General features: G+C 60.4%; 3 protein-coding genes across 4 annotated transcripts; 2 read left to right on the forward strand and 1 right to left on the reverse strand.

Annotated features, from left to right (window-relative positions):
- Nucleotides 1-350: 350 nt before the first annotated feature.
- On the reverse strand, nt 351-1,544 carry CCDC71 (coiled-coil domain containing 71). The gene has a single exon (XM_074152499.1). The coding sequence runs from the start codon at nt 1,542-1,544 to the stop codon at nt 351-353; it is 1,194 nt and encodes a 397-aa protein (XP_074008600.1).
- A 2,812-nt stretch (nt 1,545-4,356) lies between these two features.
- On the forward strand, nt 4,357-8,828 carry LOC141467893 (uncharacterized). Its single transcript, XM_074152598.1, has 5 exons — nt 4,357-4,589; nt 4,659-5,044; nt 5,915-6,075; nt 6,495-6,627; nt 8,151-8,828. Exons 1-5 carry the CDS (start codon nt 4,433-4,435, stop codon nt 8,355-8,357), a joined length of 1,044 nt encoding a protein of 347 aa, XP_074008699.1. The 5' UTR covers nt 4,357-4,432; the 3' UTR covers nt 8,358-8,828.
- Nucleotides 8,829-10,166: 1,338 nt separating this feature from the next.
- KLHDC8B (kelch domain containing 8B) lies at nt 10,167-13,894 on the forward strand. Of its 2 annotated transcripts, none has more exons than XM_074152089.1 (5): nt 10,167-10,595; nt 11,460-11,624; nt 11,840-12,064; nt 12,311-12,412; nt 13,251-13,894. In XM_074152089.1, the coding sequence occupies exons 1-5, from the start codon at nt 10,223-10,225 to the stop codon at nt 13,445-13,447; spliced, it is 1,062 nt and encodes a 353-aa protein (XP_074008190.1). In that variant the 5' UTR covers nt 10,167-10,222; the 3' UTR covers nt 13,448-13,894. The 2 variants fall into 2 exon arrangements, with proteins under 2 accessions (XP_074008190.1, XP_074008188.1); XM_074152087.1 differs by having other exon boundaries at nt 10,223-10,595; nt 12,311-12,424.
- The last annotated feature ends 2,917 nt before the right edge of the window (nt 13,895-16,811 follow it).

Here is a 16,811-nt window from a genome sequence, read left to right on the forward strand (position 1 = left end):
GTGCATCAATGTCATGAGAAAGTCCCGTGTTCTCCCCCTGCACGAGAGCGCAGCCTGCCATGTTCAAAAGAGCGCCCGCTGGAAGCGAGCCCTCCGGCCTGTTCGGCTCACCATGGGCGAGAGTCACCATCCCACGTTCCCAAACAGGATTTTTGTATTCCTGCAGTCAGTTCTGCATAGCAGTGGTAGACAGGCAGAAACAATGCTAGAGCAGGCTGCTCTGTCTGCAGGTTAGTTGACATATCGTCACCAGGTACCAGAGATCCAGAGTTAGTCAAACTTCTCCACGCTCTGGTGCCAGGCTCGTATTAACTTACTTACAAAAAAAAAAAGTGACGAAGTGAAGAAACTCAGGGGACACTGTGAGAGTGGGACAAGGGCTGAATTCGGATGACAGGGGACAAGTTGACCCTAAGAATCTTCTGCGCTCTCCTCCTCACTTCATCATCAGAGGAAGAGTTGCCCACCTTGATGGTCCGGAATTTCAGCAGGTTCAAAGTGCTCTGAGGCTGTCGAGATCTATTTCGGACAGGAATGATATTTGCTTTCTTCCTCTTCGGTGCTTCTTTTGCCTCTGTAGCTCTTCTCTTCTTCTGCCCGATGCTCTCCCGGTAAGTGCTGCTGTCCTTCCACTCTGTTTTCCCCACCAGAGCTTCCTTACCTTTGATTTTCAAGGTCCTGGGCTGCGGTGCTGTGGTGCAGCCTTGGGACGAGCTGCCTGTGACTCTCCCATTGAGAACTCCCGAGGCTTTGCAAGCATTGCTCTCCTGCAGCACTCCACCCTTTGGTCCCTTCAGAAGATTTAAAGCGAGGGTGGCAGAATCGGGTGCTTTCTTTATCAAACGCTTGTACCCCTTACCTTCTGTTAATTTAGTGGTCTTGCCTGAAGGAAACTGCCTCGGTGGATTCGAAGCCTTGAGGAGTTTAAGGTCTGAGTGCGAGATCCCTAGACGCCCTTGTGTGTACTTGGACTCCAAACAGGATGCGGTAGTTTTCAGCGGCACCAGAGCTTCCAGAACCACTGACAGTCTCATGGCTGGATACACGTCAGGATACATGCCTGTAGGGAAGCCCACTGCCGCGGTCTTGGACGCGCCGGATCTTGTCTGCTTCAAGGAGCTCAAGAGGAGATTTGTGGAATCCCCTTTGGAGACGGGCTGAGTGGAGACTTTCGAAGAGTTCACTGAAACGCTGGTGGGCGAAGCAGACACCTTTGCCACAGCTGCACTGTTTCTAGCCGGACTCTTAGCAGACTCGGTGGCGTTGGCGCAGCTGTGTGGGGTGCTCTCTTTTGTTTGACAAGGTGTGTCTGCCGTGCACGAGCTGTACCCGTACACATCCTTACTCCTCAGAATTGTGGGCTGGTAGCCCTCCTCCTTCAGGCTCTGAATGAAGGCCACCAGCTGGGTCTCTGTGTCCGAAAGATCCTTGGACATCGGGTTGAAGACTCGGAGGGCTTCCTCCAGCACTTTCTGTCCTGCAGAGGAAATTCTCGACCAGGAATGGACAGCTTTTTCTTCCACATTGTTCACTGCAATATTCATGGCATTAGGAAAGCGAGCACTTCAAAAAGGTCCAAATTACTGGAAAAACAACCCTTGACACCTCGAAAGACAGAGAAGATAGTTAGCTTACAGCAACTGAAATCATCTTGCATTTTTAAGCGGGGACCTGAAACCATTAAGCGCAGGCATGGCTACTCACAAACACTGGGTCAGATTCTGGGCATAACCCAAGTTAAAGCATTATCAAGAATATCCCGTCACTGATTTATCTCTGAAGTAAAACTACAACATCTCTTGCAGAAACATCCTCAAACCTAAACAAAGATTTCAGGCAAACCCAACCAATCCATCCCAAGGTGAAGGGTTCTAATTTCTCAGTGAAATCTGCAGCTTGTTTCCAGTTTGAGTTTGACACGCCCCAGCTTTGGGTAACCAGATCTCATTTTCACTTGGTGAAGAAGCCCTTCATTGAATCCTCTCCCTGTGCACGATCAAGCCATCTCAACACTAAGCAACCTGAGCACCTCAAATCTATCCCAGCATCACATTCAATTTTCCAGCTTCCTAATTGATTCTGCTCAAAAATTGATTCTGAGCCCCTGCCAAAGCTGCAGCACCCTCCTGAAGACCTGACAAGCAGAGCTGGAGGCTATATCGGTTGTGCTTCATTGACGCTGAACGCTGTGGCAAGGCAACACCGCTCCTTGCTGTTCTCTTGTTTGAACAACGGTCTGCAACTTGCTGTCACAGCAAACTGGTGTTGATCCAAAGGCACTCGCTGCCAAGTGAGGAGGAAGCAGGAAATTCAAGCAGGGCGGCATGAAGGAAACACACATCACCGGGGCCAAGTGTACAATGGCCTGAGGGACAACACTCTGATCATGCTCAGGGCACTACACAGCTGTCTGCCCAGGACAAAAGCACTATTTATTGCTTTTAATAAAAAAAATAGGCACTGAAGAGCAGTCCAGACAGGACTTTGTGATGCAGCTGGGAGAACTCTGATCCTCCCACGCCGAGTTATAAAATCTTTAGCTTCTTTGATACCTCTCAAAATAATGAGGATTCAGTGAAAAGTCCTTTTTAGGGAAATGCAAAAGGTGTTGGAGACACTATCAGAGAGGGCAGTGCACAGACAAGAAAGCTGTGATGGAAAAGTTAGCACCTGAGCAGACACAGCAAGGAACTACTCATGTCCGAAGTTCCTCCCTGAACTCCGGTTTCACTGCAACTCTGGAGCCTGGGAGTGCCAGCCCCAGACCTGTACCGCATGCCGCCATACCCCAGCTGCAATAGCTGGGAAGAGACACAAGCCAAAAGCTGCCACAGAATGGGAAGCACGGGTCAGCGGGGGGGGGGGGTAAGAGCCTCCGCATGACAGACTAATCTCAGTCAAGTGTTCTGCAGACGTCACGGCAGAAGAGGGATTTGGAGGAGGATAATGCAGTTGCTCTGTGAGAGGCGGAGGATCTCCCACGGAGCAGGGGAGGCAGGCAGGGGAGTGCTCTGAGAGCCACAGCCAACGCCATTGGCCAGCAGTGAGATTTGCCACCTCCAAAGTGAACAAGCGGTAGCAGGCAGAGTGAAGCCAGCAAGAATGTAAAGCTTAATCCCAAACTGGTAGAGGGAGAAACACAACTAACAACATGCGCTCAACAAGCTGCTAAATGGATCATCTTCTGCTGAGAACTTCAGGCTGCAGCAAGCCTGGGAACAGCTGGGAGACCTTAAGGGACATTCTGATGTTGAACAGAGAGGCTGTGACATCTCAGTGGAGACAGGACATCTCAATATCGATCTGCCCAGTCTGGTTTTGTGCAGTTCAAGTTGTAGTAGGAGTGAAAACCAGCCATAAGCAGGCACACTCAGAAACTCTGTCCACCCAGCAGCAAGATGGTTCACTTGACATGCTAGTGGAGGATGTGTCCTGGCTAAAGTGCCAGGGGGCCACAGGCCCACAGTGCTCCCGGCAGGGATGCAAAGCACTGGCAGGACCCTCACGCAACGCTCAGGCGATGCCAGGCCCAGCTGCCCGGGCACAGTGCTCGAGGGAAGGGCTCTGCCGTGCTTCTCCGGGCACACCGAAGGGGCAAACCGGCTACTGGCAGGGCCCAGACGTTGGGCTGCAGCAGCCCGGGGAGACGGAGGGTGTGGAGACCCAAGGAGAGCTCGGCAGGGGCTGCCCGCCCCGGCGCGGCCTCTCTTCCTGGCCCACCCCTCGAAGGAGGAGATAACCCTTCCCGAGAGCCCGTCCCTCGCACACCCCTACCCAGGCCCGGCCCGGTAAGGAGGGGCCGGCGGGAGCCCTGGCCTTCATGCCGCCAACCGGAGGGGCCCCGTGGCGGGGAGAGCCGCGCGGTGCCAGTGCCCTCCCTACGGGGCTGCGGGGCGGTGATTGATGCAGACAGCGGGTGCGGCCCCCCCGCTCGGCCCCCGCGACGGCTCTCGGGCCCGGGGGGGGGCGGGGCCCGCAGCGCCCCGGCTCCACCTCCAGCGCCCGGAGGCCGCCCCGCCGGACGGCTCGGCAGCGCCCTCGCCCGGGAGCGCGGGGCCCGGGCACCGCCGGCCCCAACCTACCGGCCGCCGCCAGACCCGCACCCGCCGTTGCGCTGCGACCGCCGCTCCAACATGGCCGCCCGCAGAGCGCCGGAAGCACCTCCCACTTCCGCTTCCGGCCCCCTTCCGCGGACCGGGGCCACGCCCACCCTCACGGAGCGGGTTCGGCCACGCCCCCTCCCCGACCTCCCGCCCCCGCCGCGTTCGCGGTCTCCATGGCAACGGCGGGCGCGGAGCCGGTGGCGGGCGGCACCGCCCCGACCCGGCAGGGGGCGCCGTCCGGCGGAAGCGGCGCGGGCGGAAGCGGCGCTGTTTCCAGGTAACGGCGGCGCGGCCGGAGCCGGTTCCGGTGGCGGGACCGGTTCGGGGCCATGAGCGGCGGCGGGTCTGGGCGGCGGCGGCGGCTGGTGCTGCATGTGGACCTGAACAACACGGTGGTGGTGGCGGACGCGGTGTCGGGGCAGGGCCCGCGGGCGGCTCTCAACACTTTCCTCAGCACCGTCACCTGGGGCCGTGACGGGGCCGCCGGTGAGCGCCGGGGCGGCGGGGGCCGGGCGGGCGGCGGGGGCGGCGGCTGAGCACCCTCCTCTCTTGCAGGCGAGTGGCAGTGGGCGAGCGAGCGACCCTCCCTGCGGCCACCCTGCCCCGGTGTCCTCAGCTACTACAGCCGCCACGGCCGGGACCCCGCCTTCACCGAGGCGGGCCCGGGCCGGTGCTTCGGTAGCCTCCACGCCCGCCACCTGCGGCTGCTGGAGTGGCCGGGCCGGCCGCACGACGTCTTCTCGGTACAGGGGGAGCCCAGCAAGAGCTACCACCTGATCCTGCCCTCCTTCTTCCACCTCCTGGACACCCTGCACCGGGAGGGGAGAGACTTCGCCGTCGTCTTCAGGACCTTCGGCACCGACCTGCCCCGCGCCCTCCAGGCCGTCGGCTGCGCCCTGGCCGGGCAGCACCCCCAGTTCCCCACCCTGCGGGAGGTGGTGGTGAGCGGCGCCCCGAGAAGGGCAGGCTGCCTGCATGGGGCAGGGGGGGGCTCCCTCCGCATCAGGCTGCTCTCCAGCCGCTCGGCCATCCCGCTTCCAAAAGCTTGTGCGGAGAGGAGGCACAGCCGGCTTCTTGGGATGAAGCTGTTAGCCAGGGGAGAGCACATGTGCGGAGATCCTGGGTGGGAAAGGTCTCCTCCCGGGGTATCCTGTGTTGGACAGAGCATCCCTTCTCCCGGAGAGGGGCCGCTGCAGCAGAACGGGGCTCCCCTGGCTCAGCGGTGCCGCTCTCTGCCCCTGGCAGTGCACCGGGCAGGAACGCTGGGAACCAGCTTCAGAACCTTTAAGTTCTGAAGAGAAGGGGAGATTTAGATTGGATATTAGGAAAAAGTTCTTTACCATGAGGGTGGTGGAACACTGGAACAGGTTGCCCAGGGAGGTGGTTGAAGCCCCTTCCCTTGAGATATTCAAGGTGAAGCTCGACAAGGCCATGGGCAACCTCGTCTAGTTGGAGGTGTCCCTGCTGACTGCGGGGAGGTCGGACTAGATGACCTTTGGAGGTCCCTTCCGGCCTGGAGCAGTCTATGAATCTATGAACCTGCTTTGGATATTCCTGGGAGCATTGACAGGGAACAGAGATTGAAACGGGGGCAGTGTGCAGCTAGGAGGCCATTTCTTTCCATCCCAGGGGAGGGGATGATTTTTGGTAGGGGGGGGGTCCCTTGCCTCTCCTTGTCTTCTCCCCAGCGCTGTCTTCCCATGCTGCGGTGGTGGGGAGTCTCCACCCTGCTGCTTGTTGTCTCTGCCAATGCGTGAAACAACCTGCCTGCTTTGGAAAACTTTCCTCTCCTGCTTTCTGTGGTTCTGCAGCTCCCTGTGGACCTCACTCCTGGCCAGATACGCTGCAGCAAGCGAGAGGTGGTGCTGACAAGGGGAGCAGAGCGGCTGGCCAGCCGGGAAGATGGAAGAAAGCTCTATGACTACTTCAGCTCCTTGGAGGGAATTGGAGGCTTCCAAGACCACTTTGACTGGTGAGAAATGGGGTACTGAGGAAGTAGATTGGGCATTCTCCTCTCTTCTGTGGTTCTCCAAGCTTCTCCTGGTCTGGGATAGCTCCTAGTTTTGAGGTCTTTATGTTGTTGGGGCCCCTATTGCTTGCATGCTCCTGTTTTGCCTGTAGGCAGCCTGATGGGGCTCTCGCATCTTTCCTCAGGTTCCCATCCCCTGGTGTACCTCCTGCTTTTCTCCCAACACCCCCTGATTTGTCACCTCACTGCAAAATGTCTCTTTCCCAGGAGGCAGCAGCGGGCAGAGAGACAGGACGCTCTCCGTCCTGCTTTCCTGGCTCACAGGGTTGCCCTGAACTCGCGGTGCAGCCTTGCCTGCCTTTGTCCGAGAGCTGTTGCCCTCTCCCTCCCCTGACTGCTCCTTGCCCCATTTGCTGTTTCAGGTGGGCCAGAAATCAGTTCTCTTCCCGGGGTGGGAAGCCCCTGTGGATTGACCCCCACGATCCCGACATTCACCACATCTTCATCGATGACAACATCAGGCTGGACGACACGGACACCATTGTTCATCCCCTGGTAGGTGGCTGAAGGCTCCTCCGGTGCCAGATGCCTGTGCTGGGGGGTATCCCCCCTGCAAAGGGGGATCAAGGCATAGCCCCGGTGTCACTGCATCCAGTGTTGGTGGCAGCGATGTGCAGGGCTGTCCATGGGCAGGGTGAGATTGGCCATCGGCAGAGAACAGCGGGTGCTGGCTGCCTGCACTCGCTGCCGAGCGCCTCTGCTCTGCCGGTGTGAGTCAGCCCCACTCCCAGCAGCAACAGGCCAGCCAGCCTCAGCAAGTGGCCACCGCTTGTCTGTGGCACCGAATTGAAGGGGCAGTGTTTGTGGTGGAGCACGCTTGGAAAAGGGAATGTTTATGCAGACAGAAATGCGCCTGGAAGTTGGACAACTGTCGATGCTCAAACGAGAGCCGCGGCTCCATGGGTGAGCCTGAACTCCTGCTCGTTTCCATCCAAGAGGACACAGCACCAGCCGGTGTTTGCCAGGCAGCTGGGGAGTGGCGAGGGATGGGATGCTCATCAGATATTCCCTTCCATACAAGCTCTCTCAGCTCATGGATTTGTAGGTGGTGGCAGGAGTTGTTGCTGCCCGGAGCAGACCTGTCAGGAATAGGCTTCGGTCTGATGCGGACGGCTCTGCCAAGAGCCTGAGGGTCCCGTGCGCAGCAGCTGCTGCCTGTGTGTCTGCAGCAGCCGGAGCGTGGCTCACGCAGCTCCACTCGCTGCATTTCAGGCTCAGGCTGTTTCTCTGAGCAAGGAGTTCCTCCTTTGCTGTGCCCAAACCACGACACGCCTGTAGCCAGCACGGCTGGTCAGTCAGGCTTGCGCGGCTTGTCTCGGGGCGGCTGTGCAGCCAGCCCCAGGGCTCCCCACACTGGATCAGTCAGGTAGGATCAGGTTATCGTGGCAGCTGGGGTCTGGGTGGCAGCTGAGCATCTCACCAGCAGGGCTCATCCCTGCTGCTAGGACTTTGCTGTACTACAGCCAGGATCGATAGTTTGGATGCCAGTTTCCCCTCCTTTTGCGTCACCAGCTCCGCAGGGCTGTCCCTGTGTCAGTGACGGTGACAGAGCAGCAGTGGGAGGGAAAGAGATTGCCAGGTGGGCTTAGGCAGAGCCATAGTTAAGATCAGAAGGTGAAGTCCTTTTTCCCTCCTGTGTGACAGCCAAAGGAAGAGCTGTTGGCAGAGGTTTTCCTGGGGTTGGCTGATTCACAGAGACAATTTTCTTCCAGCTATGTGGTGTGGCCTGTTCCTTAGGGGAGGCCCAGACACACGTCTGATGAGCTGGTGTGGGAGGGAAGGGAAATCTGGAGAAACTTCATCTTCTGCCACTGGAGTGGAGATGGGAGCCCCTGCCCTCTGCTCCTGACCCACAGCCAGCACGAAGGCGCCTGGCCGAGGAGGAGAGCAGGGTGCATCGCAGGATGTGTGCACTGCCACCACACTCTGCGCTTGTGCTCAGCATGCCCAGGGCATGGCTCTGGCACTGCTGCCCGGGGAGGGTGTGAGTGCTTCTGTGCGCTGTTCTCTCCCTGCAGGTGTTTTCTGAGCGGGGCAGCAGCAGCCCCAGGCGTGTTCCCACCTCGGAGCTGTACGACGTTTGCCTGGTGCAGACCGACCTGCTGGAGGCCATTGCCGATGAGGACTATTTCCTGCGCTGCGTGAGGAGGTGTGAGGAGAATTATGACCGCTACCTGGCCAGCATGGAGAAGGACACCCCAAGCCAGCACCAGGATGGACAGTAATGCCACCTCCCAGGGCCGAGAGGCTCTGGACTGGCACATCCACTGCTTCCTGCTGCATGCAGGCAAAGTCCCGGGCTGGGCTTCTGCTTTGAGTTGTCCCTTCTCTCTCCGATGTGTGATGTGCCCACTCAGTCCTACCAGGAGCCCCCATGCCCAAGCACAAACATTCCGGGAGCTTGTGTGACGTGATCCCTGGAGGAAACAGCTTTCCTGTCCTCGGCAGCGCTGTGGGGAGCTGCCTGCCTGGCTGGCAGGGCAGAGGCAGCGCAGGCAGCCACGCAGTGTTCAATCCTCCCTTTCCACTCCCACTCTGGTGGCTGGTACGGAGCGGGTGCCCGGGTAAGGGCAGTGTTACCGGCGGCACACCCAAGTGCCGTTTGTGCCACGGTGTTCTCCCCAGCAGAGCTAGCAATGTCCCGTCACTTCTGCCCATTTTTAAAGCAAACCTTTCTAGCTTGTTTCTGTTGTGAGTTTCCTGCCTGTCCTTGGTTCTGTCTGTGCTGGCGGGTGGGAAGTGCCTTTCTTGGCGTGTTCATTTTCAGGGCTTAGCCAAGTGGGGATGAAGGTGACAGTGGAGGGTTTGGGACCTGAGTGCACCTTCCTGACACTGCTGAGAGACCCCAGCGTGGTTGTGTTCAGAGTAGGGCCGAGTTCACGCTCTGTCCCCAACAGCCCCGCAGTGGTGACAGGCAGGGGGGTCTTCTTCAGGGCAGGACGGTGGCTTCTCAGCTCCGTGAGCTCAGTGCTGGGGCGGCACTAGCTGGGAAGTGCAGAGCCGGGGGGTCTCTCTGGCCCCTCTTCCCGGTGGGGTGAATGGGGCAGGAGAACGGTGGACCGGAGATCCCCGGGAGGGCCGGGCGGAGGGGAACGGGGCCCGGCGGGGGGGTCGGGGCGGGCGCGGCACCGCCCCCGCCAGCGGCGGGCGGGCCCGGCGCGGAGCGGAGCGGAGCGGCGGCGCGGAGCGGCGAGGAGAGCGGCGGAGCGGGCGGAGAGGTGAGAGCCGCCGCGGTCCCTGCCCCGCTGCCGGCAGCGGGGCGGCGCGGGGAGACCGGGCCCGGCGGAGCCGGTGGTCCGGGGGGTGCGGGCTGCGGGAGGGAGCCCCGGTGGGTGCGGGCTGTGCAGCGGGAGCCGCGGGGAGCAGCGGTCCGGTGATTGCGGGCTGCACGCTGAGAGCAGAAGCTTCGGGGGGTCCGGACTGTGCATCGGGAGCCCCGGCGAGGTACGGGCCGTGCACCGGTGGGTGCAGGTTGTGAGCTGGGAGCCCCAGAGAGTAGGAGCACCGGTAGGTGCAGGCAGGGAACCCTAGGGAGTGGGAGTCCGAGTGGGTGCGGGCTGTGCACCGGGAGCCCGGGGTACGGGATTCCTGGGCAGTGGGAGCCCTGGTGGGTGTGGGCTGTGCACCGGGAGCCCCAGGGAGTGAGAGACTCAGGGGTACAGGTTGTGCATCGGGAGCCCCGGTGGGTGCAGACAGAGAGCCCTGGGGAGTGGGAGTCCAAGTGGATGCAGGCTGTGCACCGGGAGCCTGGGGTACGGGATTCTCAGGGAGTGGGAGCCCCGGTGGGTGCAAGCAGGGAGCCTGGGGAGTGGGAGTCCCAAGGGGTGCGGACCGTGCACCGGGAGCCCCAGGGAGGGGGAGCTTGGGGTTTGTGAGCCCCAGTGGGTGCAGGTGGGGAGCCCTGGGGAGCGGGGGGCTGTTGCACTGCTGAGGGGAGCTGGCTCGCTGGGGCCAGTGCGGGCCCAGGTGCTGACTCGGGTGCTCTCCCCGCAGGAGGTGGTGGGCAGAGCCAGGCCAGTGCCGAGCCGGGCCGGATGGGTGGCACGGCAGGGCTGGGGCCCGGGGACCCCCGGGGCGGCTGAGCCGGCCCATGGCGGCAGGCACGGGCGCCTTTGCGTGGGCCACCTTCCCTGCCATGCCCACACAGCGTGTGTACTGCAGCGCTGCGCACCGCGACGGGCAGCTCTTCGTGCTGGGCGGCTGCGGGAGCAGTGGGCGAGCCCTGGGTGCCGCTGAGGTGCTCGACCTCCCGGCCCAGTGCTGGACCACGCTCCCACCACTGCCCACGCCACGGGCTGGCGCTGCTGCCCTTGCCCTGGGCAAGCAGATCCTGGTGGTGGGTGGCGTGGATGCGGCGCAGAGCCCCCTCGCCTCCGTCGAGGTCTACCACGTGGATGAGGGCAAGTGGGAGAAGAAGGCAGCGCTGGCTCAGCCCTCCATGGGCATCTCAGCTGTGCAGAGAGGTGAGGGCTGGGAATGGGACTTGGCTGTGAGTAGCTCTACCACCCGGAAAAGCAGGGATGTAGTGGTTGAGGATGCTCGGGTGGGATTTGAATCCCGCTGCTGCTTGGGATGCAGCATGAGGCTTTCACTCAGCAACTGAACTTGCCACTTAACAGCAGGGTCATGCTCCTGCCCCAGCAGCCGTGTTGCAGCTCGGGGCTGAGGGAAGCAGAGCCCGTCCAGACACAGGAGCTTTCCCCACCTGCCCTGGCTGGGAGCCGTGCCGGAGTGGCCAAGCACCCTGCTGCAGCCCAGCTCAGTCTGCTGTGCGTCGAACACATTGTGATTCCTGCCCAAACTTTGCTGAGCAGCCTCAAAGCCTTGGCACAGCCCAGTAGCTCCCAGGCTGAGGGCCGGGGTTGGTGCCATACATGGTGCCCACATCTGTTCCCTGTCTGGGGACACCGTGGCTTGGCCCCGGGCTGCAGCGGGGTGGGCAGGGCAGAGGGGCCGTCAGGACAGCGGTGGGAGCGGGCAGGGGTGCTGGCCGCGCCGGGAGCGGGAGCAGGATTTGGCAGCATGGCTGTGTTGCCATGGTGTCTCCAGGGAGATGGTACTGCCGAGAATAATTAGAGCCGATGGCCTTATGCTCCGCTGTGCGCCTGATGGATGGGGTGGAGACGGGGGCGAGGGGGTCTCAGCAGGGTCGGGGCACTGCTGGGCTCAGGCCTGGTTGCACTCACCATCTTCTGGCCACCCTGGAGCAGTGGCTGGCCATGGGCCTTGGCAGCATCTGTGCTGCCTGCCCTGGAGGGCACGGGGGGACTCCCAGCCCTGTGGCACTGCCCATGGCCCCCCAAACTCCACCACTGCCTCTTTTGCAGATGGGGCTGTCTACGCGCTGGGGGGAATGGGTGCAGACACCTCTCCCCAGGCGCTGGTCCGTGTCTATGAGCCGGCGAAGGACCACTGGCAGCCCCTGCCCTCCATGCCCACCCCCTGCTATGGGGCCTCCGCCTTCCTGCAGGGCAACAAGATCTTCGTCCTGGGTAGGTGTCACTGGGGTGAGCCGAGCATCCCCCCGCACCCCTGCCCTCTCCCTCCACTGCCTCCCCGGACCAGGGAGTGACCTGGTGCACCCCAGGGTGGCTCTATGCTGCCCTCCCACCCCAGCACTGCAGCCGGCAGGTCCCTCCCATTTACTGAGCTCACAGGTGGTGCCGGCTCAGGGCACTGGCAGCCGCAGCATCTGGTCTGTGCGCAGGGGGCCGGCAGGGAAAGCTGCCCGTCACCGCCTTCGAGGCCTTCGACCTGGAGACGAGGAGCTGGACGCGCTACCCCAGTGTGCCCAGCCGCCGCGCCTTCGCTGCCTGCGCCATGGCCGACGGCATCGTCTTCAGCCTGGGGGGTCTGCAACAGCCAGGACCCCACAACTTCTACTCCCGTCCCCACTTTGTCAACACCGTGGAGATGTTTGACCCTGCACAGGGTGAGATCCGTGTCCCTGGGTGCGGTGGGAGCATTCCCTGTGGGTCCGGGAGGACTCTCTGGGTCTTGGTGAGTGGTGTCCATGCCTGAGGGACGCAGTTCATCCAGGCTCTGAGCACCCCTTGCACCCATGGCGAGTCCTTCCCTGCACTCTCTGGCCTCAGGGAGCTGTTAGCCCAGGGGTGCCCTGGCCTTGGTGTGCAGAGAGGAGCCCTGGTGGGCGATGCTCACACCCTCTTGCCCCCAGGGGCGTGGAGCAAGCCGAGCCGTGCTATCCGCATGAGGGAGAAGAGAGCTGACTTCGTGGCCGGCTGCCTGGGAGGAAGAGTGGTGGCCGTGGGTGGCCTCGGTAATGCCAGGGGTAGGCGTGTGACCGTGTTCCTAGCCCTGTCCTTTGTGGCATGTCAGTGACCTGTGTGGCGGCAGGCACGTCAGCTGTGCAAAACCGTGGTGGTACCGCAACACCCTCCACAGCCACGTGGCCTTATCTCTGCCCACCATGTCCCTTCTGAGCCCCCTAAGTGCTGGGGGGACCATACTGCCCTGCCCCAGTGAGCCGCTTGTCCCTTTTGCACCCCGGCCAGGCTTTCCCCAGCTCACGTGCAGCGTGCTGGGCTTGCACAGCCCATGCCGGCTCAGCCTCACCATGCAGGGCTGCAGCGCCGCATCCCTCTCCCAAGAGAGCTGGGGAAAGGTCAGTGCTGTCACTCAGCAGTGGGGATGCAGCAGGGAGGGCTGCCGGGGAGCCTGGCACCGGCTGCAGTACCCCCAGCCCTGCAGCAAGGGCTGCCAGACCCCACCGAGCTCACCAGGGGCGATCCAGACCTCCTGCCGCAGGGAGGAGGAGGTGATGGGGATGGCGAGCGGTGCTGGCTGGATCCTTGCGGTGTGGCGTTGCTTCTGAGCCCTGCCGGGGCTGGAGCTGCCCTCCCTTATTCCCCAGTGATGGCTGCAGGGTGCCAGTGTGGGGGCAGAGCCCGCAGTGCAGCATCAGTGCCGGCAGCCCGTCCCTGTGGGGACGCTGCTAATTCTCCTGTGCCCCTGCTAATTGTCTCTGGGATTGCAGAGTCCCAGCAGCCCAGGGCTTGGGGATGCTTGGGGCATCAAAGATGCGTGAAGGGGAAAAGGCAGAGCCTGGGGTGCGGGGAGGGCTGCGGGGGGGGCTGATGCTGTCCCGTCTCCCACAGGGAACCAGTCCTGCCCGCTGGACTCAGTGGAAGGGTTCAGCCTCTCGCGGAAGAAGTGGGAGCCGCTGCCCCCCATGCCCACCGGCCGCTGCTCCTGCTCCAGCTGCCCGGCGCCCAGCCTGCTCTTCGTCATCGGTGGGGTGGCCCAGGGCCCCAGCGGCGCCGTCGAGGCTCTGTGCTTCCGTGAGGTGCCCTGAGTGGGGCCCCGGGGACCAGCCCCGGCCGAGCACCAAGTGCCTGAAGACGGGGACAGGGTGTGCACATGCCCATGCGTGTGGGTGACCCAGCTCCAGGGAGCTGCCATCCCGTGATGCCGGACACTGGAGCCGCTGCAGTTTCTCGCCATGCTTCGGAAACCCCTCTCGGCTTCTACACCGCTGTGGCAATGGAGCCTGGGGCAAAATCCTGCCTGGTGGGAGGGCCGTGGCCAGTGGCACAGAGGGAGCGGCGGCGGCAGGACTGTCGCTGGCCGCGCTGCCCCGTCCGGCCCCATCCGTGCCACGGCGTGTCCATGCCGTGTGTGTAGCAGTGAGTCCTGTGTCGTCGTAGACCCAGTCGATGTCTCATGTAGCACAGAGGTGCCCTGTAGCTCAGTGCCTAGGAGGTGATGTAGCACCTCGAATAAATGAAAGACGTGGAATTTTACCCTGCTGGAGTCATGTCGTCCCTGATTATACTGCTCTGGGCAGGGATGTGCTGCAGCCTTTTGGGAAAAACCTCTTCCAGCTCTTTCCCAGTGGGGCCCTGTGCCATGGGGCAGGGATGGCTCTTGCTCCTTTCCCCACTGCCAGGGGGAGTGGAGCAATGCGATGTAAAGTCCTAGCTCTCCCTTTGGAGAGAGAGAGCCAAGCAGTGGCTGCTCTGCCTTGGCACAGCCTTGCTCCTTCTCGGCCTCTCCCGTGGGTAAAGGGGCCATTGCAGGTGAAGGCAGCAGCAGGAGAGGGGCTTTGTTGGAGAGAACCGGGGTGCGAGAGCAGGCAAGGAACGGCAAGAGCTGCCAGGATACTGAGAAATAAGATGACATGCCTACTGATGCTGGGGCTCCTGGGCTCCATCCAGCACCACAGCCCTGTCTCAACGGATGGAGCATGTCTGGTGCTTGGGAGAGGCGGATCCAGCTGTGTCCCGCTCTCCTGGGCAGGAACACCACATCTCCTGCTTACCGGCACTGGGAAGGGAAGGTAAGCTCCATACAGGTGGTATCTGTGGGTGACATTTAGGGGTACACAGCCAGACCAGTGAGGGGGGTGACCCCTCAGTTGCTTGGTGCTGTGGGTTTGCCTGAGCCTCGCTGGTCTTGGCTCCACGTAGAGTCACACACCCCAAAGCACAGAGCAGTGGCTGCAGACACAGGTGAGGGATTCGATCTTTCACTGATGCGGCATTGGAAAGATCTTTCAGGTCTGGGTAAATATCAAGCGCGGATACATGACCTTTTGGAGAAGACAGTCAGCACGATCCTGGGATGGGGTAGCAGGGCCAGAGAGATGGGAGGCCAAATCCTGGCAGAGTGCAGCAGCCTCCGGCACACCACTGGGGCCGGCTGTGCTGTGTGCTGGGGCCGTCGTGGCATGGGGAAAGTTGGAAACAATTTAGAGAAGAGCATTCACAAGATGTTTTCAGTGTTGTTGCTCCATTGCCTCTGCTGCCTGCCCGGTCCAGTGACCACGGGCTCTGTCCTGATGTGCCGCACATGTGACTATTTGCCTGCGTTTCGGGAGGAACATCCTGGGATACCTGGACTAGTGGTACCTCAGCTGAAGCCATCCCTGCATCCGCCTCTGGAGTTGCCATAGAAACCACCGCTGTGCCAGAGCCAGCATCAATAGGGAGCCCCGAAATAGTGATTGAGCTGTACCTTGGTGGCTGGGAGGATGCGCTGGCAGCTGGAGAAGGACAGCATCTTGCACTGTGCCAGAGGGGCTGGACAGAGGGACCCTTTCCTCCAAGCATGACGTGGCTACAGCCTTCTTCTCTGGATATTGCAGCAGCACCCCATTTTCCCAGTGCTCCCCAACCTGCGCTCTGCCCCAGTGGGCTTTTCCTTCCCAAAGTCCTGGGAGGTGACAGAACCCTCAGTGCTGCCATACACTGGGGTACTTCCCCGCAGCCTGCCAACCCTTTCCAGAAGCCACTGAGGTACATATCTTCACTCTCACCAAAACTTTAGTCACAGGAGACCCCAAGTCATGGAGCTGCATTGGAAATGCAGGCCTGATTAATAAGCTTTTCCCGCAGGAGCATTGCATGGACGGGATAAATCAGATGCTGAGTCACTGGCAAATTGACATCCCTGTGTGCCAACTTCACAGCTTTCCCTGCAGCTGATGGGCGCCCGGTGCTGCTTTTACCAAATTCAAGACGAGAGCTGGGAGATGCCAGAAGGGGAAGCCATGGCTTGGAAGCCTTTTGCTGTTGCGTGTCCCCACTGTGGCAGTCTTTCTGGCAGCGATGATGCCCAGCCTGATGTGCCTGGTGGTCCCTGTCCCACAAGAGGTTTGCCCATTTCTCGGCAGCACCTTGCCTCAGGCATGCAATTGCCTGGCACATCAACCCGACACCACACCCTTTGGTTTGGCTGTTCCACCCAAGGTGAACATAAACCTGTGACCTCTCCTAAAAGTGTGGATTTCTCATTCTTTTCTATCTCCGTTTTTGGGCACAGGACCGGAATCTCATCCAAATGAGGGGAGGAGAGCAGCCAGGACGATGGCCAGTGACATCTTGGGGTGGATGGAGAGATCTTCAGGCAAAGGGATAATGGCCCTGACCACTCTCGAAGACTGACATGTTATTAACTGAAGAGCTCCTGTGAGTTTATAATGAAATGTGCTTATGGATTAAAAAAAAGTTGAGGGATGTACCAAGTATATTGCTGTCCATCTCCTGGCAGCTTCTGCTAATTTTTACTAAATGAAAGGCTTCAAGTATCTGGCCACACTCCCTAATGCTAGAAGCACAGTCTGTTACTTCAGATATAAGGAGAGCTACGAGCCAGCGCCTGGCAACGTGGTTAATCTCCCCAGAGCGTGTTATGGATGGGGGAGACTGGAACTGGAGGTAGCTGTCAGACCTATAATTAAAAAAATGTGTTTCGTTATAGAAATTTATTTCCGTTGTCAGGAGAGATGGAAATATAAAAATCTCATTTATCATATTCCACAAATTCGGTAGACGCTTAAACCAGAAAGCTCCATCCACACCAGAAATAGGAACAGCTCTGTATAATAACTGAAATAACATGCTGAGCCTTATCGCCGGTGTGCAAAGCACTGGCAAATCCTTTCCTAAGGGCAGTGGAAGCGCTGTAAAGGGGTATAGGGCTCTGCAGTCTCTTCTGAAGGGAGGTCTGAGCCAACTTTCCAATTATGAGCAATAAAATGATGGAAAAATCACCATTTATGATGCAGGGCATTATTGGACCTGGACACACAGTAAGGCTCTTGGCAGCAGCGCCATGCACCGGGCTGTACAACAGAGCTGTAGGCAGTTCAGGAGCAGAACAAGGCTTTTATTTACTCAACAAGTGCAATAGACATTAATGTTCCCGTCAGCACAGCT

Source organism: Numenius arquata, chromosome 8 (genome assembly GCF_964106895.1).
Source record: "Numenius arquata chromosome 8, bNumArq3.hap1.1, whole genome shotgun sequence".
Taxonomy (NCBI): Eukaryota; Metazoa; Chordata; class Aves; order Charadriiformes; family Scolopacidae; genus Numenius; species Numenius arquata.

Bases quoted from the DNA above. Each gene is read 5' to 3' on its own strand.
- CCDC71 (XM_074152499.1), bottom strand. From the start codon at position 1,544: ATGAATATTGCAGTGAACAATGTGGAAGAAAAAGCTGTCCATTCCTGG.
- LOC141467893 (XM_074152598.1), top strand. From the start codon at position 4,433: ATGAGCGGCGGCGGGTCTGGGCGGCGGCGGCGGCTGGTGCTGCATGTG. The intron at 4,590-4,658 runs GTGAGCGCCGGG...CCTCTCTTGCAG, and splicing joins GGGCCGTGACGGGGCCGCCG to GCGAGTGGCAGTGGGCGAGC. The intron at 5,045-5,914 runs GTGAGCGGCGCC...GTGGTTCTGCAG, and splicing joins CCACCCTGCGGGAGGTGGTG to CTCCCTGTGGACCTCACTCC.
- KLHDC8B (XM_074152087.1), top strand. From the start codon at position 10,223: ATGGCGGCAGGCACGGGCGCCTTTGCGTGGGCCACCTTCCCTGCCATG. The intron at 12,065-12,310 runs GTGAGATCCGTG...TCTTGCCCCCAG, and splicing joins GATGTTTGACCCTGCACAGG to GGGCGTGGAGCAAGCCGAGC. The intron at 12,425-13,250 runs GTAGGCGTGTGA...CGTCTCCCACAG, and splicing joins TGGCCTCGGTAATGCCAGGG to GGAACCAGTCCTGCCCGCTG.